This window comes from Takifugu flavidus, chromosome 16 (genome assembly GCF_003711565.1).
Source record: "Takifugu flavidus isolate HTHZ2018 chromosome 16, ASM371156v2, whole genome shotgun sequence".
In the NCBI taxonomy this organism is placed as follows: Eukaryota; Metazoa; Chordata; class Actinopteri; order Tetraodontiformes; family Tetraodontidae; genus Takifugu; species Takifugu flavidus.
Window position 1 is genome coordinate 12,938,089 of NC_079535.1, and position 22,964 is coordinate 12,961,052.

The following is a 22,964-nucleotide window of genomic DNA, read 5'->3' on the forward strand; positions in this document are numbered from 1 at the left end:
TACAAAGTTTATGGTATGATTATGTTTATCGGGGAAGATTTTTAAAATACACATTAAGAAGAGCCCGGAGTTTAAATCAGGACCATCTCAGGTTTGTCTGGTTTAAGCTGAGGATTGATGCTATTTCTGTTGGTACCTTTAGTTGAACTGAAACTGGTCTGTTTCATGTTCTATTACACTATTATCCCACATTCTGTGTGTGCGTAACTCAGATGCCACTTTGCAGCATATTATCCTTTAATTATACAACTCTTGTACTCATTTCCTCAAAAATGTGTCGTTTTGTGCCTGCACTGTTTTGGAGTGTTGAACACATTTCAACAAAACTAGCTGCTGCTAATCAACATTATTGTTACAACATCTGTAACTTGGCTTTATGCCTGATTATTGTCAGTTTCTGCTTGGTACATCCTGCTTAGTTGTGCTTCCAGTGAAGTTCACAATAAATAGGAACGCACTGAAAGGGTTCCTATAAAGGATCTATTAAAGGTTATAATCTGAGTTACAGAGACCTTGGACTGATAAACATGTTTTGAGGCTTTAGCCTGAAAGGAAACAGAAGCAAAGCTCCTTCCAACTGTGGTGGACAGTCCCTGGACAACCTGATTTACGCTGCATCCTGCTTTTTCCACCTTTTCTTAAATGCTCCCTGTTGCTTCCGCAGGTTTCTCCCCTCCTTGTTTAGTGACGTGGGTTTTTCCAGGGGGAAACCTCGGTGGGGTATCCGTCAAAGCGCATTAACAAGAGGACCCAATCAAGGTTTGGTCCCCGCTGAGGTGAGCAGGAAGTCCAAGGCTGCGGTTCAATGTTACCGGAATTAGAGCACAAGGAGCAGCAGTGATACGGTTGGATAGTCGGCTAGATTAGGTTGCATTATGCCCCTTTGGACCTCAATCCCTGGAGGATCAAGGGTCTCCTTCGATTGTCATATTTGCTGGTTGCTCCGAACCCGTAGGCTTTGCTCACATGGATCAAGTTATCACGTCAGTTCAGGAGCGCCGATTAAATCAAAGCTTGACGATCCATCTTTTCACTTCCACTAACTTCCACTTTTGATATAATTTCACATTTATATTCAAACAACTGACATTTAAACTCATTTGTTGAGATTTCTTTATTCAGAAAGCCTCCGGTTTGATGTTTATTCTTTTGTGGGACCGCATTTTTACCCGGACGTGCACGGATCCGTCAAGAAATAGCTTCCGGGTCGGTACTGTCGTTCTATAAGGTTCCGCTTCTAGCAATTTCTGCGCACGGCGGATAAATGCAGGAACCGTTGGAGGGTTCTAGAAACAACGTGCACCGGCCGGTCACCGGAAACCACCGCTGCCCCCCGTTCTACAACCGCACGCGTTAAAACTTGTGAAACAATATTTTGGTTAAATGGCCAAGTGGGGGGAAGGAGATCCTCGCTGGATTGTTGAGGAAAGAGCGGATGCGACGAATGTCAACAATTGGCACTGGTGAGATTTGATGAAAGGCCAAACCGCTAACTAGCCCAATAATGCTAACGCAACATGTTTAGCTCCTTTTCTCAGCACACACCTGTCGTTCTTGAGTTGTCTCTTCGTTATTGTGCGTAATTGTCTGACAACTTGGTGTGCAATGTTGCCTCCGCCAACTCTTCCGTTGGCTCGTTACTAAATCATGATTAGAGATTGGCAGAAGTGAACCCTACTGGCTTTAACTTAGCTTAGCCTTTAGCATGCTAATGCTACTGTAGCCTCATATCCATACAGTCAGCTCGCTGCCCGAGATAGTAACACTAATACATGCACACGTGTTTCGTTACCACGCTTGGTATAAAACGAATAATTAAACTAATAGATGCTTGATTCGATGTGATGAAAAACAAACTCATTCCCTCAAAATAGCCTGCCTCGTATCAGACAAGAATATTGATCTCTCTGACACGAACGGATGGTATTATGCCTATTAACATTGTAAATACTTCACATTTCTGAGCAACCGTATGGGCATTAGACATTTAGACGATTCCTATTAGTCCAGTTTGCTTCTATAGTGACACAACTGGTTTTAGACGCCAGTTTGCACGTTGACCATAACAGTCTAAGATTTATGCTTTGGATGCATGCAAATCCTTAGACATGAATTATATAACTTCTCATATCTATATTGTTAAAGCCAACATAAGAACAAAAACAATATAATCCAGAAGCTATCTCTGTTGGGTGTAATAATACACCTTTAAGGGAAATTAATATCCCCTCACAGTTGGTGAAACTATTATAACTGCTCAAAATGCACTTTTACTTATTTTGCGTCGGTCTTTGGTATCAGCAGTAAAACTTTAAAGATTAACCAAGTTGCATTACACAATATTTTAAGAACAAATTGAAACTGAAGTCATGCGGTGTCTTTTCCTTTGAAGGACCGAACGAGATGCGACAAATTGGTCGTCAGAAAAGTTAAAATCCCTGATGCTTGGCCTGAAAGTGGAGAATGAGGAGGGCTGTTGTGAGGTGACAGAAGTCAGCAAAGTGGAGGGAGAAGCCTCGATTAACAACCGCAAAGGCAAACTTATTTTTTTTTATGAATGGAACCTGAAGGCCACCTGGACTGGTGAGGAGAGTTTCAGCTTTCTCCCTTTTTGTTGACATGGTTTAATCACTGTTATAACTTATATAACTTTCTGTTTTACAGGACAGTCAAAAACAGGAGTGAAATATAAAGGAACTGTGGAAGTTCCCAACCTGTCCGATGAGAACGACATGGAGGACCTTGATGTGAGTTTCACTGGACTGTTTGACAGGTCGGGATGAGAGTTTAAACGTGTCCTTCCGCTCTCTTCAGATCTCTGTAGCGCTGAATAAAGATGAACCTGACACACCGCTGACGGCGCTGATGAAGACGAAAGGAGCCGACAGGGTCCGTGAAGCCCTGGGAAGCTACGTCGGCTTCTTGAAAACAGGTGTCCGGTTTCTGCTCGACTCTTCCAATCAGTGATCGCATTTGCCTACAAAGTTGGTTTTAATCTACATCTAATGTTTCTGGTGCAGAGTTCACACAGGGAATGATCCTGCCGACGGCCAACGGTGTGGCCAAGCCTCAGGCCACCTCGCAGTCCAAAGCCAAGATGGATAAAACGCAGGTGGGTGCTGACAACCTCCTCCAGCCATCGGCCACATTTCGGGCTCTCTGACGTCCTTAAATGGTCGTCCGTGCAGCGAAGCAGCAGGACTCACCAGATGCTCTTGTGCTTGTTTTGATCAGATTTCATCCTCCAGCAGCACGGCTGCTCCGGTCAACACCGGGGTCAAGATCCCCACCTGTAAATTCACCCTGAAGGACAAGTTCCTCACCTCGCCAGCAGACCTCTTCAGGGTCTTCCTCAACCAGGAGGTGGGCTTCAGTTCGTCCATTCCTTCTGGATCCGTTTCTACCTCATAAAGCGCTCCTCTTTAAGCAAAATGGATTAATTCCACATCCGGCCACCAGGGGGGGATTTATGGCATCAGTGATAAATTGGAATAATTGATTAACAGATGTGTTTGCGTCACGTACAGATGGTCCAGGCATTCACAAAAGCTCCAGCATCAGTGGACGGAACAAGAGGGGGGAGGTTTCGTCTGCTAGACGGGAATGTTCTTGGCGTTTTTACAGACCTGGTGAGGTTGGCCGACCTGTGGAAGCATAAAATCGCACGAGATGTTCTGTTATTCCAGATGTTCTGCCCATCGGGTGAGGTGGATGCCCTTTGTAACGTCTTGTCTCGTCCATCCAGGTATTTGATGAGAAGATCGTTATGAAGTGGAGGTACAACAACTGGCCCAGTGGTGAGTGACCGAGCGGCTTCAGCAGTTTTTAATACTTTCAGCTCTGCTCACATTCAGCAGGATGTTTCCATAATGTGATATTTTCACTTAAAGCTGTAATTACCTGAGATGGAAGATGAATTAAAAGAAAGGAACAGGAACCATCTAAACGCAGCGTTCCCTGTTTTCACAAGTCCAGATTTAAGTTGTAAATGCATTCTCCCGCTCCGGATCCTTAAACCGCTGCTCTGTGCTGGTTCCAGAGCATTACGCAACCGTCTCCATGACCTTTGTGGACCTGAGCAGTGCGACGGAGCTGAAGGTGGAGTACCGAGGCGTCCCGGAAAACGAGGAGGAGCGGACTAAGGAAGGCTGGAAGAGATACTACTTTGAGGCTATCAAACAGACTTTTGGCTTTGGGGCGCGGCTGCTCTGAAGATCGAGTACTGTCCTGTTTTGGTTTTTTCCCACTTTTAATGTCTTTTCATCGGTCCAACACACAACATCCTGCTGTAATCTCATACTGCAACTTAGAGGAAGAGAAAAAACAGATGAACTTTGGTCCATCGGCTGTGTAAATGTTTTAATTGAGCACCGTATTTAAGCCCGGAGGTGTCTGAAAGGAGGAGCGAGAGGTTTGTGCCTTTGGATGGAAAACAGATCAAATAAAGCCACAGATGTGTTAAACCTCCTCTCCATAAATATGTAATTACTGCAAGTATTGACATGTTGGGTCAGTTATTTGGAGAAGAAAATGTTCTGAATATAATGGTTTTATTTAGTCTAATTGTAATGTAACTGTCGTGAAGCTGTTTTAGGTCTACATGCATGTTTCATTTCAGCGTTACAGCTACGTTTGGAGTTTCATCGCCTCGTTCACCTGTTTTTAATACACGTTCATCTCTGCAGGCGGATCAGTTCAGTTCAAATTTTAGTTTTGGTTCTGTCTGCAGGTAGCTGACGTAGCAACTCAACATGTGGTTTTGCTGGTTCAGAGTTACTTTTTGGGACAAAAATGCTTCTATGCTTCACATTTCAGTCATGTAAAAAAGACGAGTAGTTTGGAGGAAACCAAACCCCTGTATGCTTGTTTTTATTTGGCGTGTGCACATCATGTAACAGCACATTAAATTTATCAATCAAAAAGGTTCAGTTCTTTATATCTTGACTGTTCCATAAAGGTGCATCTTTAAAAGGGTTATTTACAGGTTTCAAAACTACCGTTTGTGGGCAAATGCAGAGGTCAGTGTGGTTTTAAACACCTTAAATTGTCCAACAAACAAAATTAGAGCCAAATGATATTCAATTATGCAAATTAAGATTTTATCATTGTCATGATTCACATTCTAGCAGTTGCTGTAAACACACAATGTCCAACATCTGTCAAAACAAGGAAAAAGCCTAAAATATAACTTAAATTTCCACCAAATGGTGTCCTGTAAATGTTCAACAAACACTTTTTTTCTAAACAAAACTGAAATTGACCGTAGCTGCAGGCTGGTTGAAAGTTCTCCGTTAGCAGCAGATGTAGAGCTCCGGCTCCTAGAACAGATTCAGAAGCTCGGTATTTATTTTCTTTATTGTTTCTTTTGGTCTATTTCATATTTTACACATAATTATAATCGATGTATGTTGAAATGTAAGAAGAGTAAGAGTGTCTGACGTGTTTCCTACCTGCACCTCGTGGGGTCGCTGTTGTAACATTTATATATTTAATAGTCAAAGTCTTTTTAAAATGTGCATTTACGTCACCAAAGGATTAAAGCAAGTGTAGAAATAGAAATGTTGGCTTTTGGCTGTACGCACACTGGAGGAGTTGTCGTTGTCCAAGGAATCCGATCTTGGCCGTGGCGCCATTTCATCAACTGGCTTTTTGACAGAAGTTTCACGCCGGCCGGGCCTGAAATCAAGAAAATATCGGTCCATTTATTTGCTTGCTAAATTATTTGTAACAGCCAGTGAAAAGGGAAACAAAGTTGCTTTTCAAATCCAAAGTTGTGCATTGGAGTCCCTGATGTGTGCGGTATTTTAACCTCCCAAATGCTCCGTACCTGTATATTGGCCACACGCTCACGCCTCTGTTGTCCTTCTTGCTTGCCGTAGATGTGGCTTGATCCACCAGGTCTTTGAGGAAGTCGAACAGCTTCTCTGACTCGATGCACTGCTTCCTAAACAGCAGCATAACCTTAGACATCAACTGTCTGCACATTTCTCAGAAGCTTTGACTTTCTGCCTGCGGCTAGTTCCTCCTCTTAAAAACACACAAATGCAAACATCACTTGACTAAAAATATACTGTGATGATAAAAAAAACTACTACCAGACGCAAACTTCCACATGCAGCAGGTCACACCAGAAGTACACAAATGAGAAACAAAGATTAAGAGTAAAACACAGGGTAGTGTGACGTGTCCACAGCTCAGATATACTTACATATGAGCCACAGACACAGTAGTGCTGAGCTTTGACTCTGTTATCATGCAGGTTTTGGTCAGCAGGCACTTCAGGAATATTTCCAGAGCTCGAGCTGGTCATCACAGGTCAGGGGGTCAAACGCTTCATTCATAAAACCTAAACAACCAAAAGACCTCTGACCCCCTTCAGGGACAGGTTCTGTTAATTATGCTAAATCATTTACTCCCCCGGCCTCATCTGCATCATGTGTCCATTTAGGAAGAGGTGTCCTTTCCTGTATGACCAGGTGAATGTGAAGGATACAGATGATGACAGGCACGGCCATCGCAATCCTCCCAACCTCTGCATCCTTCTGCATCATCTTCTTAATGCGACCCTGACAACAAGCACAAGTTCACCTGCTGCGTTCACGAACACCAGTAAACTACAGCCACCCGGCGTGAAAGCGTTTAGAGCATTCAAAGGTAAATAACAAATCACGGTTGCCGTCGATTGAACACGTCCATTTTGATTTATTTTTTTTTAATTAATTCATACCGACTAAAGGATTCATTTGAGCGCGAGGGGAAATGACCGATGTTGGTGCCAGAGCAGATATACATTTAAAACAAACACAATAACAGTTTGACAGGTACTACTTTTAAAATGTATTGGATCAAATTGTTTTTGATGTATCACCAGATGCTGGTTCACCTTCCGTGGAAATAGGGACTGAAATATTTAATAATATATTCAAAGTGGAAAATACCGATTTCCCAAAACGCAACAGGTGCAGCAGGTAGCCCAGCTAGCTATTAGCATTTGCTATCTTGTGGCATCCACTCTATTCAGCCATCATTCACAAGTACAATGTAATCTATTAAAGTTTATACTTACAGGGTTGAAGCGTACGTTATATTTCCTCTTCTGGCCGGGCATATTTCTTGCTTTAATTTGCGTTTTTTAATCACATTTTTCATGTTTTTACCGAACACCGCCACAGCGCCCATTTGTTTACCTTCCGTAGGAGCCATTGTGAAAAAGTCACGGAGAAGAAAGCGCACACATACTCACCCGCGCGCGCATACACGCACATACACGCACACCTGAGGTCAATACATGTGACCCCCAATAATGACGTCATGGCAGTAACCCCCTGCAGGACATTTAAAAGCCCTTGGACCCCCAAAGGTGAAGCAGAATCCTGTTTTAATCCGAGTTCCACTTCAGAAATCCTCAACTCACTTAGTCAATTAGATCAGAAAAAGAGCAAAATGGAGGATAGACCGGAATACTCTCATAGAAATACTGCAACATTTACCTACATCTGCACGGCAGGTGGGTTAATGGAGCCTCAATATGAGGACAAATGTCATGTAAAATGAGAGCTCATTCTTGTCACCTCTAACTATATGAGCAGCTTAAACACAAATCAAGAGGTTTTAGTGTGACAACTGTTACTTCCTTAATCAGCTGTTACTTCCTAGTGACTCAGGGAGTCACTAGTGACCACAAAGTTCACAGATAGGGTTAATCTGTCCTTATTGCAGATGATTATGGTTTGGAGGGCGGCGTGCTGCTCTGTTGCAGCTGTTTTACACAGACGCTCAGAGTTGGTTCTGATTTATTTTAATGCCATTTGTTAGATGCATCTGTAGCATCTGACTCATCTTTGCTCTCTCAGGCTGCGTATTAAGGCTTTAGGATGCTTCTCGGGTGAATTTAACCTCTAATTTTCTGTCAGTATCTCTCCTGTGGTTCTCAGGTCAGTTCTGATCAGCTGGGTCTGATACACCAGTTCTGGAGCTCCTGTGAATCCAGATCTACAGCAGCGAGGTCATCGTCGGCATCACAACATTACCTCCACTTTGTGCTTTGATGTCCATCATCACCTCTTTCATCGTCTTCTGTCCACACATAAAAATGAGACATTTCTGTTCCACCAAACAGCTGATCGTCCTGTTCGTCCAGAAATTGTGGCGTTCAGAGGTGAAAGGTCAGCTGTGCATAGCTGCTGTCGACATCGTTGGCTTCTTTCCACATATTTTGTAAGGAAGTGAAGCAGCGGTGGAATATTTGCTTGTGTTTGTGCTTCAACACACTTTGCCTGTATTTGTCGAGCATAAACTCTGTCCAAGAGAGCTCGCAGCTAAAAAACACAAGAGAAAACCTCCAGTGTAGCCGAGCCTGTTGGTGTTTAGCTCGTGATCCATCTTACATTTCCTTACAGATCCGTTTTCTGCCTTGTTTCAAAATGTGTGTTACGATCAGGAGTGAATTCCTGCAACGTTCCAGAGTGAGAAGAGACTGTTCCAACAGGAGGATGAAGATCTGTGGAGCAGTGTTGGATCACAGTCACGCCCTGCTCCACGCCGCTCGGGTCATGTCAGCAAATTTGGCCCTGAGACCTTTTCAGCTGGATGTTTGAGCAAACATCCCTTCGGTCAGGTTCATGGAGGCAGCCAAGACAAGAAAACCCAAGAACCTGCCTCAGAATGATCCAGGTTCTGATCGTTGGAACCCGGCTGCCAGCTAAGGCTCCGTCCAGACTGGCTGTTGTTCATTGCGTTCCACGTAAAATACGGGGCTTTCCTTCCTGTTCCATGATTCCGATACTATTTAGTCACTGATTAGGTTATTCTGGGGAACTAATCCCGTGGCCACGTTGCCTCAGATCTAAGAGTATTGTGGAGCTTTTTCCTGTTTCCTGTTCACTGTTTCTTTTCTCAGCGCTGCAGAAAAGAGTGAATCCTTTCATCGTTTCCCTCGCTGACAGCTGCTGGTTGCAGAGTCTCGGGACTCGAGTCGCTGTTCAGTAAAATAACCGGCATATTCATCATTCACCAGCGTTTTACCTCAATTTCTGTAAAGGTACAGGGATCCAAGTGCTGAGGGGGACATGTCAACGGGGTTTCATATTTCCTCTACCTAATGTGATAATCTGGTAATCTGCTTGATCCTCCTTTGAGCGGCAGAAAGGTCCTCAGAACTGGAGGAGCTGGTGAGATAAACTGTAAATTCCAGCTGAGCTGCTTTTAAACCTGCAGGATTAAAATGGTTTATTCACATTTTAGTGTTGCTTTAAAGTTACAGAGATGTTTTTTTTACAGAGATGATCAAATTCAGCTTCTGTGCAGGAGATTGTTTCCACTTCAAGGTGAAGGGACCCGAGCATCTGACCTTTCAGCCATTAAGTACGTTAAATACATTAAATCCCTATAGTTGAGATTTGGGTTTAAGGGAATAGGTTATATATGTATCTGATGATGTATCTCTTTTATTATTATGTGTTCCAGTAACACTCATTTTTCTTGGCTGTAATAAACTTTTCCTTTTTACTCGTTAATGACTGATGTCATACAGCTCTTAAAACACAAGCTAAAGCTCCATCCTTGATTTATTTCATGCCTTAGGCTGTCATAAAAAAGACATTTATAACCAAAATAATAACACGTACACTCTATTTTCACCACGTTGGCATTTAATGCGACTTGTTGGTGACATTTGAGTTTTAGTGAAGCTCAAATGTTTCAGAGAAGACCGCTGATGTACGGCGATGCGCCTCGTGGCCGCCAGGGGCAGCATCGGCACTGTTTACAGGCACGAGCAGCTGGCTGCACGAGCTCAGCGCTGTAGCGTGGAGTTGAACCCCGAGTCAGACGCCGCGGAGGTCGCTCCACTGCTGCTTAAAAAAGTTCCAGAAAGCCGCAGGTGAACTGGTTCGGTGCTTGTTTCTTACATGTTGAGCGTCTACGGAGACCGAGGTAACTGCGCCCTGATATGAAACGCTCGCTTGGATCCGAAAACGTTTAAATTTAGCTCGTCGAATACTGCACGTTCGCTAGCTAGCTAACTATTAGCGTCAGAAGCTACTTGGCTAGCTGGCTAGCGAGGTCCAGCCCAAAAGTTGTTTACCACAAGTTGTGGATGTGGTCGCCCTCCGAACTTTTAACAAAATTTCTCTGTGATAAGAGAGTCAGGACCAAACAACAACGCTGGATTGGCCACTGTGCGCTGTTAGGAAACTAGCAGAATGTCCGCAGAGGTTGAGAGCAGTCAGGTTGACTCGGGTTTGACAGCGGCCAGCTCGAGCGCAGCGGCGGAGAGGAGCCACAACAAGTCGGAGGGGTCTCTCCTGCACCAAGAAGCGGGCGAAAAGGGCTCCAAAGGCTCCGAGAAACAACTCTCGGATGGCACCAGCTCAGAGACGAGCCTCGATTCGACAGACATGCACAAGAGTTCAAATGAAAACGATAAAGAGAATGACCAAAGCGACAATGCTGACTCGGCTGTTGAGGCGGTGAAGAGGAAAGTTGTTGAAGCCCCCCCACCGAAAGTGAACCCCTGGACGAAGAGGACGACAGGAAGAGTCCCGAGCAGCAACATCAACGTCCAGGAGAGAGGTGAGAGCATTTTAAAGCCCACTCGTGAGGCAGATTGTCTTGATTAATGGGTGAAGTCGCCGCGTCTCGGGACGCGCTGGCAGCACTTTTGACAGCTTTACTGCGGGCAAACCTTATAAATCCCCACCGCACGGATCGCTCCCACCTTAGTTTGCTCATTTCGGGGCTGAATGACATGTTTGGCCGTGCTTGTCAGTGCAGACGGGAGGTGTTTGGGGAGGCATATCTGTCCCATCCCCCTCTCCGCTCGGATCGCTCCGCGGCACCACGTGTTGATTGCTGACAACTGCTACTTCTTTTTGCCCCGGAATCTCGTCGCTGGCCGGCTGCTTCACCGCGGTGCAGAAGCCGGTGACAGCCTGCTACGGCTGGCAGGAGCTGGAGGCAGCACGGGGAGCCGCGATCGGGCTGAATTTGGCAGCAATGTCGCGGCGATCGGGCTAAGACAGGCAGGCTAACTGCTGCTGCTGCTGCCGTAAAGACACGTTTTGCACGTCCAATGGCCTCCCTGCCTGCAGGTCCTCCCACCACTTGCAACACTGTCACTCCTCGGAGCCCAAATGTGAGCCGAGTCCAGAAACTTTGGGCTTGTATGTTGGAAAGACACACTGCAATTAGCTGGAAGAGACTTATCCAAGTGTCATGCTAATGCTCGCACAATGATTTTACAATATCTGTATGTTGTGTTTGGTGTTAATTTTACTCCCAACTTGGCTACCAGGCCCAATAATGAGGGGGAACATTTCCAAAAATATAAGAGACACGCATTTCTCTGCTTTCATTCAATTCCAAGAGAACAGTTTAAAATTGAACAGGTGTCCCGTTTCATTTCAAAGTGCCTGAAGTTAACTTGTGAAAGTGTGTCAAATCTCAGAGCGAGCAGGCAGACGGAGCTATATTTGACGGGAGCGTAGGTATCGTTTTACAGCATTACTGTAAGACCGTCGCTGTGGGTAGACGTGCGGGGCTCAACCAGGCATACACCCATTCACGTGGACGCTGTCCTCCCCTTATCAAGAGGACCATCCCCTGCTGGGCGATAGGGATCCTCGGGCTGCAGTGAGCCCCTCCCAGCCTGCAGAGCTGCAACCTGCAACTAGCTGCATGCAACACGCCCTCGACTAGTTGAGTCGCTCAGTGCTGGAGCGGAGACAGAGCGGCAGCCTTGAAGTCAAAGATTGGGCCCGACGTCAGCGCTTCCCGCTGCGCCGCCTCCGCGCTGGTGCCTTCAGCGTTCAGGCGGCCCAACAGTCCAAACTGTTGGATTTGGTCGTCCTCTGCTGCATGTAAACATGTCGGTGTCACTAATCCATTCAGTGTCTGCAGATCAACAAAACGCTCTGAAGGTCGTCCGTGCCAGCAAGCCCAGAACCAGGAAGTCCAGCAAGGTAACGCACTATTATTATTGTCATCATTATTATTGGCGTCAGCGGTACACGGGGGGACACACACGTCTGTAGGAGCACAGAACACCACAAGTCCAAACTCTGGGGCCATTTCCTTCACTTTAAGGTGGTTTTTAGTCGATCACGTTGGCCGTTTCTCCCCTCGTAACGAAGCGTCTCGTTAGCTTTTTGCGCTGAAGGCGTGTTGAACCACTGCTGCCAGCTACGGGTCACGAAGGATGGGAAACTAACACCTGCCGCCCGCTCGGGTTTGTTTAGGCCCATTTGGCTGCTTTATTTGCTTTTTCCACTCCAACGGTGATCGTTGGTTTTAAAGGGAGAGAAACGGTGGAACATTATTTTGGGGGTGAAAGATAAAGAGGTGTCAGAGCTACTGGTAACTCACGTCAGTCAAGAACCTAAGTAGTCATGTGACCCGAGGCCGAGAAATAAGCAGACTGGTGCTGCTTCTGCATTTTTTAGACTTTGTTTCTTTATCGTTTCAGTGGCACATTTGCTTCAGAGTTTTGCGATTAGCTGCTTAAAATTCAACCTTTTCCTTCATTTTTGCGACACATTTTGCACATTTAAAAGATCACATGTTCAGAACCTGGTGACAGCGTGTTGGCTCTCCTTTAGCCCGCTGCTGCTCCCCTGTATAATATTTGCACGATAATTATAGTGTGTCCATTATAATGTGTACACATCCACTCATTTCCATTTTGGCATCACGTCTGAGTTGCTTCTGGACACACGTGTTCATAGGTTCAGGTTGGTTTCCCACAGTTGACCTGCAGGTGGGGTAATATCACAAGATACGTGACAAAGTGGCAGTAAAAGTTGTTGATAACTCATTTAATTGTGACGGATTAACGATAATTTGCTCAGGGCAGCTTTTCTGGAGCTGTAGTTGTGCAGCTGTATTCAAAATATCCGCTCTAGTTACGGTTCGGGATGTTAAACTCTTGAGTTTGGTTTAGTGGGCCTCCTCCGTCTGACCTTGATCTCGTATCAGACTATCCAAATTTGCCCCATTTGCGTTGGTGGAATGTGAACGGGCCTCCATGTTTGCTGTTTCTCCACAATCAGAACATTGACCCTTCTTTTCTTCCACAGCTGCTTTTTTTTTCTCTGACCAGAATCTGAATATTGACCGTTTGCTGTTTCTCGCCCTTCACAGTCCGGTGACTTCAGCGATATCACAAACTGGCCGACACCGGGAGAACTCGCCAAAGAGGTAGCACAAACATATGAGCCGCCACACTCAGAACCGTGACCCAAACGCAGGTCCACAGTTAGATAAAGACAGGAGGAAGACGCAGCGCGGAGCCGGACCAGACGTTGTCATTCTGATACACTTGAAAGCAAAATAAAATCCGTTTAGTACATTGAATTACTAACCTTATTTATATCAGGTGTACCTTTCCTAACGTTGCTACCAGGTACTGAGATTTCATAGTGCATGTTATACATTAAAAATAGAATTTACGTTTAATTCTCCACTATTATACAGATCCAAAGTAGACCTGAGTGGGAGGTATTCCCTGGAACACTGGTTCTTAGACTTCCCTTCACGTCCTCGATGCTATTGTGGTTTCTGCTCACTAGATGGCGCCGTAAAGACCTCAACAACTGGTCCGGCTTGAACCCTGAACAGTTGTGTTCAACTTGGTCTAATTTTGGTTGGCTCACAGGAGCCATTAAGGGTCTAGTTTCTACTTGAAAGTTGATGGAAACACCCTCAAACTGATCCCTGTAACAAGTTCACGACGAGCGAAGGAATTTAAAATGAAATAGTCGAGTAAATCAGAATCTTCCTTTAAAAACCTGATGCGTGTGCACTCATTAAGTATTCTCACCCAAATATTCCAGCAGCAGCAAAATGTCATCAACAACACTGCGAAGAAGCCGCCTCCTCCCTCCCGCAGAGAGAAGGACAAGAGGAGGGAGAGGAAGTCGGAAAGCAGCCACGATGGCGGCGAGAGCAAAGAGAACCAGGAGGCTCAGCCCGCCGCGCCGGCAGAGCTGCCCAAGGACAGGCAGGCGAAGCTGGGGCAGGACGCCAAGAGCGCCGCCCTCAAGAAGCGTGGAGGTGAGAGCGAGCTGTGGTTTATGTCCACTCCCGAGAAGCTTCCCGATCCAATCTCACGTCGCCCTAATCGCTAAACGTGGAGGTGTGTGTTGTCACTGCGTGATTGCAGAGAGCGCATGTTGTGCAGTTTCTGTTTGGTGCATGCTCAGCTCTGACAATCATGGTTGTTGCACCGGTTCGCTGGTCCTCTAGGCGTTTATACACGTGCACATCTCTCAGTAAGTCACCGCTGGTGCACCAGTCGTACCGGCAGCTCCGCACATCCACTCCTCTCATGTCTGTATGCTGCCAGTAGGTCGGCTCGTGCATTAAGGTGCAGGAGTAATAACATGTAATAAGGGCGGCGTTTATATGCGTTGTCCTTGGAGTTCAGGCGTCACCCTCCAGATCTTCTGTCACCTGACCGGTCTTTACAGTAGCGCACGGGTGGCTTTAGGCTCAAACCCAGCTGCCTCCCGAGACAGTCCAGATTGATCAGCTCATCCTTTTAAACTGCAGTGGAACAAAACTCTTGAAGCTGTGTTTTCGGTGTGCAACCATCGCCAGGTAACAAACGTAAGTGGGTTTCTCTGCCGCTGGAAGAAGCATCTGGGGATGGCGGCAACAAGACGGACACAGAGCCGGGCGGTGACTCGGTTGACCCCACGTCGCCCAACCACACACTCCATAATAACAGGGTGCATGATAGCAGCAGGAGTAAGTGCTCTGTTTTTCTGCTTTTACCTCCGCTCCATGTTTCCGCACCACCTGCTCTCGTCACCTCTCCCGATTCTGAACGCTTTGTTTGCTGATTCGATGCAGGGACTAACCAGCCTAAAGAACCCTTGTGCTGCGCGCTAAAGGCTTCTGTGGTTATCTAAATGTGTACGCCACCGGGGTTCACTTAAAAATCCTACTTTTAGGTTGGAGACGAGAGAATCACGAGTTTGTGAGCGATGGCCCCAGCATCCGGAGTGAGGGGGACGTCCGAGGAGGTGTTCGAGGGAGAGGGAAAGGGCGCGGGCGCGGGAGAGGTCGTGGACGAGGTAGGCCTTCCATTCTTATTCCCGGAGAAACTCTGGATGGATGTCGAGTTGTGAAAGTGCTTCCCGGCTCTTGCAGGTCATTACGAATACAGTCAGAGTTTCCGAGACGCTCAGTCCGACGGTTCTGCTCAGGGGTCCTCAGAGTTCGGTAACAACATGGTTTATTACTATGACGATGGCAGCAAGGTCCAGATGTACACTGTGGATGAAAAGCTTCTGAAGGAGTACATCAAACGACAGATGTGAGTACTGGCCTCTCCGTTTGTAGGGTTCCAGTCAGGCGTTGACCCCCTTGGTGTAAATGTTGAATCAGATTTATCAGTTTCTTTTTGTGACACGTTTTAGATCTGAACTCATGAAGTTAGGATGTTTGTCCTGCAGGGGGCGCAGTTCACCTACTGAATGACAGTTTGGGCTGTAGACTGGTGGGTGGAGGGTAAAGTAGGCTCCTAAATATAGTGGAGGGCCACAGATGGGAGTGTGCGTGGTGGGGGGGGGGGGGTCTGGGGGGAGAAATAATAGAAAATATTTGGGAGGGAGGATGGGCGAGTGGAGGAAGAGCGGACATTCTTGTCATCTTCTCTCACGTCTCTTTTTTCACGCTGCTCAGTCAGCCAGCGTGACTCTACAAGAAAGAGCGACCCATTGCCTGCAGGCAGAGCCGTGTGTGTGTGTGTGTGTGTGTGTGCGTGTGTGTGCGTGCGTGTGTGTGTGTGTGTGTGTGTGTGTGTGTGTGTGTGTGTGTGACTTTAAATGGTCTGACAGGGTGGGGAGCCTTTTCAGCTTCAGATTTTGTTTTCCGGGCAGAACGTTTGGCATTTAGGCAGCAGAAAGATTTGGAGAACTTAATTTCTCTTGTACCGTGTGGTGTTCATTCATGAAATTGTCGAACAAATATCGTCATAATCATCAGAAACTCCCTCAGGGCTGTTTCGTCACGTCTGTCTTGTGTTCATCCTTCGCTCCTGCAGTGAATACTACTTCAGCCTCCACAATTTGGAGCGTGACTTCTTCCTGAGGAGAAAGATGGACGCCCAGGGCTTCCTCCCCATCTCGCTCATCGCCAGCTTCCACAGAGTTCAGGCCCTCACCATGGACATCAACATCATCGTGGAGGTGCTCGCCACCCTCCGTCAGGTGTTGCCATTGTCCTGGGATTTAGACTGAATCATTTCTGTGCTCTAGGCTCTTAAGAGCAGCAAAGAGGTGGAGCTGGTGGACGATAAGATCCGCTGTAAAGTCGACCCGGAACGCTGGCCCATTCCCACCCCTCCCATCATCGGCTCCCCTCGGACTGACTTCTCCCAGCTCATCAACTGTCCCGAGTTTGTCCCCCGACAGACGCTCGGCTCCATAAACTCCGGTCAGTGCTCACCAACACAAACCTTTGGTCTTTAGGGTGGAGTAAAGATGAACTCTGCTGGTTTTTAATGGAAAATGTGGTTATAACACAAGATCTGTGGGTTTATTACTCTACATTTGGCCTCAATCTTTAGGTTTTAATGAAATAACTAATTAAAATACTCTTCTTTTTTTTACTTCTTAGAGCTTCACAATATATTAAATTCATTGTTCATCCATGTGCTTATTAATGATAATCTACTACAGAAATCTGAGTTTTCACTCAAATATAAGGTGACAGTGCGTCATTGTTGCTCTTTTAGCTTCATCACCTGTGACAAAGTCTCCTGAGCCTGAGGAGCCTCAGGACAGCAAGGGGTCGCTCCCCATCACCGACAGCGCCGCCCCTCAACCTGACCCCGATGCCTGGATACAAGTGGAAAAACGCCACCGACAGACGAAGGTACAGACGTGCGCCGTGGTCCCGTCATGCTCCTCTCACCTCCTTTACCTGATTCTTCCTGCTCTTCTTGTCTCCATTCCCACCTGTCGCCTGGCAGTGTGTCAGTGACGACGCCTGTGTTCTCAGCTCCTCTCCTCCCTCAGCCCTCCAAACTGACCTCCTCCCTACAGTTGAGTACTTCCTGTTCCCAGCTGAAATACTTGTTCCTTTCCTCCTTTATCTTACCTCATCTTATCCTCATCTTATCTCCTCTGTCGTCAAAAATCCATAGGAGTTGTATTTTTGCGAGCACGGTTGTTAAAAGAATCATTTCTTAAAGTTTTTACCGTGTGTATGATTTAGGATCGTAGCGACGCCCCTGCAAAAAGCCACCCGGTGCTGCCGCCCACTGAGCCTGACCAGGAAGAACTGGACTTCATGTTCGACGAAGAGATGGAGCAGATGGCCCCCAGGAAAAACAAGTTCACAGACTGGTCTGATGAGGATGACTCGGACTATGAGCTGGATGACCAGGACGTCAACAAGATCCTCATCGTCACCCAGACCCCTCCCTATATGCGAAAGCACCCCAGTGGCGATCGGACGGGCAACCACGAGTCCCGCGCCAAGATCACTACAGACTTGGCCAAAGCTATCAACGATGGGCTGTACTACTATGAGCAGGACCTGTGGAAGGGAATGGAACAGATGGAATGTACCAAGGTAAAAACAGGCAGGGTCCAAGATGTTCTTCTGAGTTGGGAGGAGTCCCCCCATTTTCCTCCTCGCACCAGTGTCAGATTGTACCTACAAATATATGAGGTTTATTGAGCATTTGCAAGTATTCTGCCCAGGCATTAGCTAAGGATAATTTACACCAACATGTGTTAGCAGGAACCCCTGTTACCTGCTCAGGAGTCACTTCTGTAGCTGAAACATCTCAGAAAATTGCTTCTTTTTTTTTACCACAGTCCCTAAAACCTAGACCTGTTATGTGGAGAATGGATGTTCTGGTTTCAGAGCCCCTTCAGTGCTCTCCTGCCCCTGACAACTTTGACATAAATCCATCCTGACTGAGCTGTTAAATCTCTCACGGTGGTGGAGCACAAAAAAATAATCTTCCACTGTCTGAGCCTGCAGCTAAAATATGTGTCAGACAGCTGCCGACGACTGATCTGGTCTATGAATAACGGTAAAAAGCTTCAGGGTCGGCCTTCTACGCACAGGATGTTTGCATAGAAGTCTGGGAGGTGAATATAATGCTGGGTCGTTATGTGCAAGTGGCTCCAGAACGTGCGCACGAGCCCGGCAGATCCGTGCTGAGCCGTGCTCTGTTGACTGAGGGGGAGGACATTCCTTTTTATTCTCCTCCGTTTTCACCATGTTCAGCTGATTTTTTTGGGGTTCAAAGGTTAAGCCGTGTGGGAAATGCCACGGCTGGACACTTGCACGCAGACACACACACACACACACACACCCACCCACACCCACCCACCCACCCACCCCCACCCCAAGGCCACTCGACGTGTTAAAGATTAAAGTACACCTCACATCTGCTACGTGTTACACGATTCCTGCCTGTGTGCAGCTGCTGGTGCATCAGCTGTTTGACCAGGCTGACGCACCGTTATCAGTCAGCACTGCAAAACAAAGATGAGGATGAAATATTAGACCACAGTGCTTGACCATCAGTTATTGGTCGTTTATTAATACCCACGCTCACAATAATCTCACTTAATTCAGTAGAACCTCAGTTTTACTTTTTAATGTGACAGACTTGAATAATATGAATGTCTTGATGAACAAAATGAAGCCCAACCTCTTTCTTGTTGACATTCTTTGTGTTCTCCAACAGGACGCGGAGAACTTCAAGAAGCTTAACGTCATCAGTCAGGATGAGTTTGAGACCCTCACCCCGAAAGTGCCTGTTGACCACAACCAGGAAGTGCCAGCTCTCCCGATGCCAGGTGGGATTGACTCCTCAGAGCTCCATGGTTGAGAATATGTAGAAGAGAATAGAGCTCTCATATATAAGAGCTGTGAGGTTTTAGTTCAGCTTTTGTTAAAACTGGTCGGACCGAAGCTCACTGACGTATCAAAATCATGCAGTCGACAGCGGGACAGAAATGGCCCATTCGCTACCGACATCGGTGCCAGAGTCACCACACACCCGCCAACCTCGGACTCCCAGGACACCTCGCACACCTGGACGCCAGGACCCCAACAAGACGCCGCGTTTTTACCCCGTCATGAAGGAGTGCAGAACCCTCGACGGACAGGTGAGGCGACACGCAGGTGCAGGATGGAATCGGTGTCCTCGTCTCTAAACCTGTTGGCAGGAAACTGTCGGATTATTCCAGGCCTGTCTGGACCTGCGAGCTGAGTCCCTGTGATAGTCGCTGACGAGCCTCTAAGTTCCCTCTGACTGTTCTTTCCTGTGCTCCAGATGCTGAGGAAGAAGAAAACCAGCCACAGTCTGAATCCTCCTCAGGAAGCCCACATCGGCTGGGTGATGGACTCACGGGAACACCGACCGCGCTCCGCGTCCATCAGGTCCGCCCGCGGGTCGTCCGGATGTTTGGATGTAAACGCAGCGATGCCTTTAGGTGTTGAGGTTTCTTCTTGTCCTCCTTACAGCAGCTCCAACGCCTCCCCGTCAGAGGGAGCTCCGCTATCAGGAGGTTACGGCTGCACCCCCCAGTCCTTGCCCAAGTTCTGGCATCCGTCCCACGAGATGCTGAAGGACAACGGCTTCACCCAGCAGGGGTACCACAAGTACCGCCGACGGTGCCTCAACGGTGCTTAAACCAAACGCTGGTCACACTCGGGAGAAGAAGTTGTGTGTGTGCATTTTCCTTATGGAAATTCTGTGTTCCAGAGAGGAAGCGGTGCGGCATCGGCCAGTCTCAGGAGATGAACACCCTCTTCCGGTTCTGGTCGTTCTTCCTGAGGGACAACTTCAACAGGAGGATGTACGAGGAGTTCAAACAGTGCGCCGTGGAGGACGCCAAGGAAAACAACAGGTGGGTCAGAGCAGTTCCTGATGAGCTTTTTAAGGTTCTGCTCCGTTGTTGATGAGAAAGAGCGGAGCTTTTGGATTGTGTCTGACCTTCGTAGTGGCACGATCCTCCCAGCTTTTAACTTCTAATTATCACAACGATCTGGAAAATTTGAATATCCATCAGTTCCCAGAAGCTGTTGCAGCTCAGAGTCTGAGAGGAGGATTTGTGTGTCGCCATCATGGCTGCAGCCGGCCGGGACACGTGCGCTCAGAGCGGTGACTTCATGTTGGACGCCACACTGGGGCAGCTTCACGCCGGCCTCTGTCTCAAAGATCAGTTTACCCTGCCGACGGAATTTAGTGTAAAAGAGTCTTTAAATAGCAGCGGCAGGTCCGACTCGGAGGGACAGGCTGTGAAGTCGGAGGCATTTCCACGCCTCTGGAAGGGAGCGACACCCATGGCGTGTTAGCAGATAAAGTTAGAACTTTAGAACTGCAGCAGGTCTCGTTAACCTGGATCAGCCACAACCCAGCGGACTGATCTGACCGGTTCAGGGAGGGCGAAGCCAGTCAACGCTGTGAAATGTTGCTCTCCTGTCAACCGAGACACCACCCTCAACTGAATTACCCCTCAGGGTCTAAGTGTCTGTTTTTACCCCCCCTACAGGTACGGGCTGGAGTGTCTGTTCAGATTCTACAGCTACGGTTTGGAGAAGAGATTCAGGTTAGATCTGTTCAAGGACTTTCAGGAGGAGACCCTCAAAGACTTTGAGAAAGGTAAATAATGAATGGAAACCCGGCCGTGGCCCCTTGTAGGTGTTCCAGCAGGTCAGAACCAGAACATTCTCCCTCGTGCAGTTGCACACAAATATAGATGGATGAGAAAGGCTTTAGCATGAATGAAGGCATTGTTCTCCAAGATTCCACTGTAAAGCTGAGCAACTAGAAACACCCTGTCAAGGCACTGAGTGACCCAGCAGAGCAGACGAGATGATTCAGCCTGCAGCTATTTTAGTCTTGGGCTAAAAGAGCGTCGACTAAATGTGTCCGACCCCCGTTACCCTCCCAGGTTCTCTACTTGAGGAGTCATGAGCAGCTGTTTCAATAATTCAGCAGAACCTGTGATCATATATGCTGGTTCCTCCTCCGTCCAGGTCAGCTCTACGGGCTGGAGAAGTTTTGGGCCTTCCTGAAGTATTCCAGGATGAAGAACCAGCCCATTGACCCAAAGCTGCAGGAACACCTCCGCCAGTTCAAGAACCTGGAGGACTTCAGGGTGGTGGTGAGTGTACTGTGGTTATGGAGCCCTTTTATCCACTAAATTACAGTTACAGCTCACTCTGACCCCCCCCCCTGTCTGCAGCCCCCGATGGGAGAGGAAGGAGGCAGGAGGAGGTGTCACTCATCTTCAGCTGGAGAGGACGGGAGGCGTCGGCGACATCCTTCCAACTCTACCTCAAAGCCCACACAGCCCTCAAAATCCTCCGGCTCTGCAGCCCCCGCCGCACAAAACGCACCAAAAGAACACGCCCAGAGGACGGCGGCAGCAGCCCCGGGCAAGAAGAAGGAGTCGGCAGCAGGAGGGAGAAAGGAAAGCGTGAACAAATGAAGCCCCGTCCTCGTGTGGGGGTGGGGGGGCAGAGAGCAGATGTGATGCAACAGCAGATCCAGAGGCTGCAGAGCTGCAGACCTTTGGTCTGAGCCCGGGTTGACTTCACTTGGTTTTTAATCTGCGCATTTCATTTCAGCGCGAGTATAAATAGGCAGAGCTTTAACCTGTGCACCTGACTGCTCATAACGTTTACAAAAAGCAAAGAAAAAAATGCATTCCCTGCATTTCCCTGTTAGCCTGCCCGGTGCTGAACAGTTCTGGGCCATAACCCGTTGGACTGGGATTCTGATTTGCCAAACTTAGACATACTGCAGGTAGTCCTTTGTGCCTTAGTCTGATTTACCAGGAGGGAGAATTCCCTTTTCTCTTGAAGGGTTTTTCATCGATTTTTACAGTTGTTTCAAACTGACAAACATCAGGTTTTGTTTTTTGCTCTTGATCACGACAATCAAATTAAGGTCTAAAATGATGAAATTGTGAAGGACTGATTCCCCTGGAGCTGCTGCATCACCACCTACACGCCTGGATGATTTTAATTCTGACAGCTAATCATTTAAATTTTTAATGCAGGACTACAGAAATGTGTTTGTTGTTTTTCTGGGAAGCTTTAACTACAATTTCAGACCCAGAAGTGGCATAATTTATTGGTTTTTTTTTTTTTCCTATGAAATAGTCTTAGGTATTCATTGCATTTCCGATTGCTTCTGCTTTGGATAAAGGAAATATTTCAGATGGAATTATGGGTGTGAGCATAACATGAAATTACAGTATATTTTAGCTTGACGTTTACTTCTTAATGTTTAAGGGTTAGTGCTTTAGAGCACTTAAATCATTAGCTTTCCTTTTATGTGCTGATAATTTTAAAGAGGATTTAGTGTTGAATTTGAAGAAAAAGTGTAAATACTACAAAAAATAACTCACTATTAAGCGATTCTTTTGATTTTAAGAAGTTCTTATTGGTAGCGGTTTGAGTGTGTTTTAGGATTTAAGAGATGCATGTTCCTGTTTTGAATTGTAAAAATAAAAACAACCAAAAAAACCCCCATAAACCACTTGATTTCGAGACATTTTCTCTTATGATCTGTCCGCCTCCCCAGGTTCTCTCGGCTTAATCAGCTGATGGCCCCAAAATAAAGGAAAAGGCAGCTGTAAGAGTGCGAACAGGCCGAGGAGGGAAATGTGTTGACAGGAAGTGCGCAAACACAGATAACGGCCCACAAACACGACCGAGGGGCCCAGAAAAGAGGACAAACTACACTAACGTGGCAGTTTGTCGCGATCCAGACATTAAAACAATTACACCAGTAAACGTCTCTGAACTTTACGCAATGTGTCTCTCAGCCACGTCGGGTATTTAAATCACTGGGTAGTTTTGGTATGTGGAGGTCTGTTGCGCTACGGGAAACCGCGAGGGACAAAACTGCGTTGCCACGCTACAGTCACCGAGGAGGAGGCGCTGCCCGATCTGCACCCGGAAGCTGAGCGATCAACGAG

At 47.0% G+C, this 22,964-nt stretch overlaps 3 protein-coding genes across 8 annotated transcripts; 2 read left to right on the top strand and 1 right to left on the bottom strand.

Annotated features, from left to right (window-relative positions):
* The first annotated feature begins 651 nt into the window (after positions 1-651).
* Positions 652-4,924, top strand: LOC130513190 (activator of 90 kDa heat shock protein ATPase homolog 1-like). 2 transcript variants are annotated; one of them, XM_057011855.1, is made up of 9 exons: positions 652-776; positions 2,393-2,583; positions 2,665-2,747; positions 2,815-2,932; positions 3,021-3,112; positions 3,235-3,363; positions 3,528-3,629; positions 3,746-3,797; positions 4,040-4,924. In XM_057011855.1, exons 2-9 carry the CDS (start codon positions 2,442-2,444, stop codon positions 4,210-4,212), a joined length of 891 nt encoding a protein of 296 aa, XP_056867835.1. In that variant the 5' UTR covers positions 652-776; positions 2,393-2,441; the 3' UTR covers positions 4,213-4,924. The 2 variants fall into 2 exon arrangements, with proteins under 2 accessions (XP_056867835.1, XP_056867834.1); XM_057011854.1 differs by lacking the exon at positions 652-776 and adding an exon at positions 1,222-1,463.
* Positions 4,837-7,607, bottom strand: LOC130513194 (dr1-associated corepressor). Of its 3 annotated transcripts, XM_057011867.1 has the most exons (6): positions 7,067-7,584; positions 6,494-6,566; positions 6,209-6,302; positions 5,828-5,944; positions 5,583-5,676; positions 4,837-5,318 (listed from the first exon to the last, which is right to left on the bottom strand). In XM_057011867.1, the coding sequence occupies exons 1-6, from the start codon at positions 7,106-7,108 to the stop codon at positions 5,292-5,294; spliced, it is 447 nt and encodes a 148-aa protein (XP_056867847.1). In that variant the 5' UTR covers positions 7,109-7,584; the 3' UTR covers positions 4,837-5,291. The 3 variants fall into 3 exon arrangements, with proteins under 3 accessions (XP_056867847.1, XP_056867846.1, XP_056867844.1); XM_057011866.1 differs by having other exon boundaries at positions 6,096-6,566; positions 7,067-7,607; XM_057011864.1 differs by having other exon boundaries at positions 4,837-5,676; positions 7,067-7,582.
* Positions 7,608-9,789: 2,182 nt separating this feature from the next.
* larp1b (La ribonucleoprotein 1B) lies at positions 9,790-22,513 on the top strand. 3 transcript variants are annotated; one of them, XM_057011851.1, is made up of 20 exons: positions 9,790-10,572; positions 11,899-11,960; positions 13,138-13,194; positions 13,830-14,049; positions 14,596-14,745; positions 14,952-15,074; positions 15,151-15,316; positions 16,046-16,190; positions 16,260-16,437; positions 16,739-16,878; positions 16,976-17,047; positions 17,221-17,580; positions 18,713-18,824; positions 18,967-19,136; positions 19,304-19,410; positions 19,495-19,655; positions 19,736-19,880; positions 20,526-20,635; positions 21,013-21,140; positions 21,222-22,513. In XM_057011851.1, the coding sequence occupies exons 1-20, from the start codon at positions 10,203-10,205 to the stop codon at positions 21,465-21,467; spliced, it is 3,222 nt and encodes a 1,073-aa protein (XP_056867831.1). In that variant the 5' UTR covers positions 9,790-10,202; the 3' UTR covers positions 21,468-22,513. The 3 variants fall into 3 exon arrangements, with proteins under 3 accessions (XP_056867831.1, XP_056867832.1, XP_056867833.1); XM_057011852.1 differs by lacking the exon at positions 16,976-17,047; XM_057011853.1 differs by lacking the exon at positions 14,596-14,745.
* The last annotated feature ends 451 nt before the right edge of the window (positions 22,514-22,964 follow it).

What these genes read in the sequence shown, in the direction of transcription:
- LOC130513190 (XM_057011854.1), top strand. Translation starts at nt 1,384, where the DNA reads ATGGCCAAGTGGGGGGAAGGAGATCCTCGCTGGATTGTTGAGGAAAGA. An exon ending in CCTGAAGGCCACCTGGACTG is followed by an intron (nt 2,584 to 2,664) that starts GTGAGGAGAGTT and finishes TCTGTTTTACAG; the next exon opens with GACAGTCAAAAACAGGAGTG. An exon ending in CCAAGATGGATAAAACGCAG is followed by an intron (nt 3,113 to 3,234) that starts GTGGGTGCTGAC and finishes TGTTTTGATCAG; the next exon opens with ATTTCATCCTCCAGCAGCAC.
- LOC130513194 (XM_057011864.1), bottom strand. Translation starts at nt 7,108, where the DNA reads ATGCCCGGCCAGAAGAGGAAATATAACGTACGCTTCAACCCT. An exon ending in ATAACGTACGCTTCAACCCT is followed by an intron (nt 6,567 to 7,066) that starts GTAAGTATAAAC and finishes GCTTGTTGTCAG; the next exon opens with GGTCGCATTAAGAAGATGAT. An exon ending in GGCCGTGCCTGTCATCATCT is followed by an intron (nt 6,303 to 6,493) that starts GTATCCTTCACA and finishes TGTGATGACCAG; the next exon opens with CTCGAGCTCTGGAAATATTC.
- larp1b (XM_057011851.1), top strand. Translation starts at nt 10,203, where the DNA reads ATGTCCGCAGAGGTTGAGAGCAGTCAGGTTGACTCGGGTTTGACAGCG. An exon ending in CGGGAGAGGTCGTGGACGAG is followed by an intron (nt 15,075 to 15,150) that starts GTAGGCCTTCCA and finishes CGGCTCTTGCAG; the next exon opens with GTCATTACGAATACAGTCAG. An exon ending in AACAGATGGAATGTACCAAG is followed by an intron (nt 17,581 to 18,712) that starts GTAAAAACAGGC and finishes GTTCTCCAACAG; the next exon opens with GACGCGGAGAACTTCAAGAA.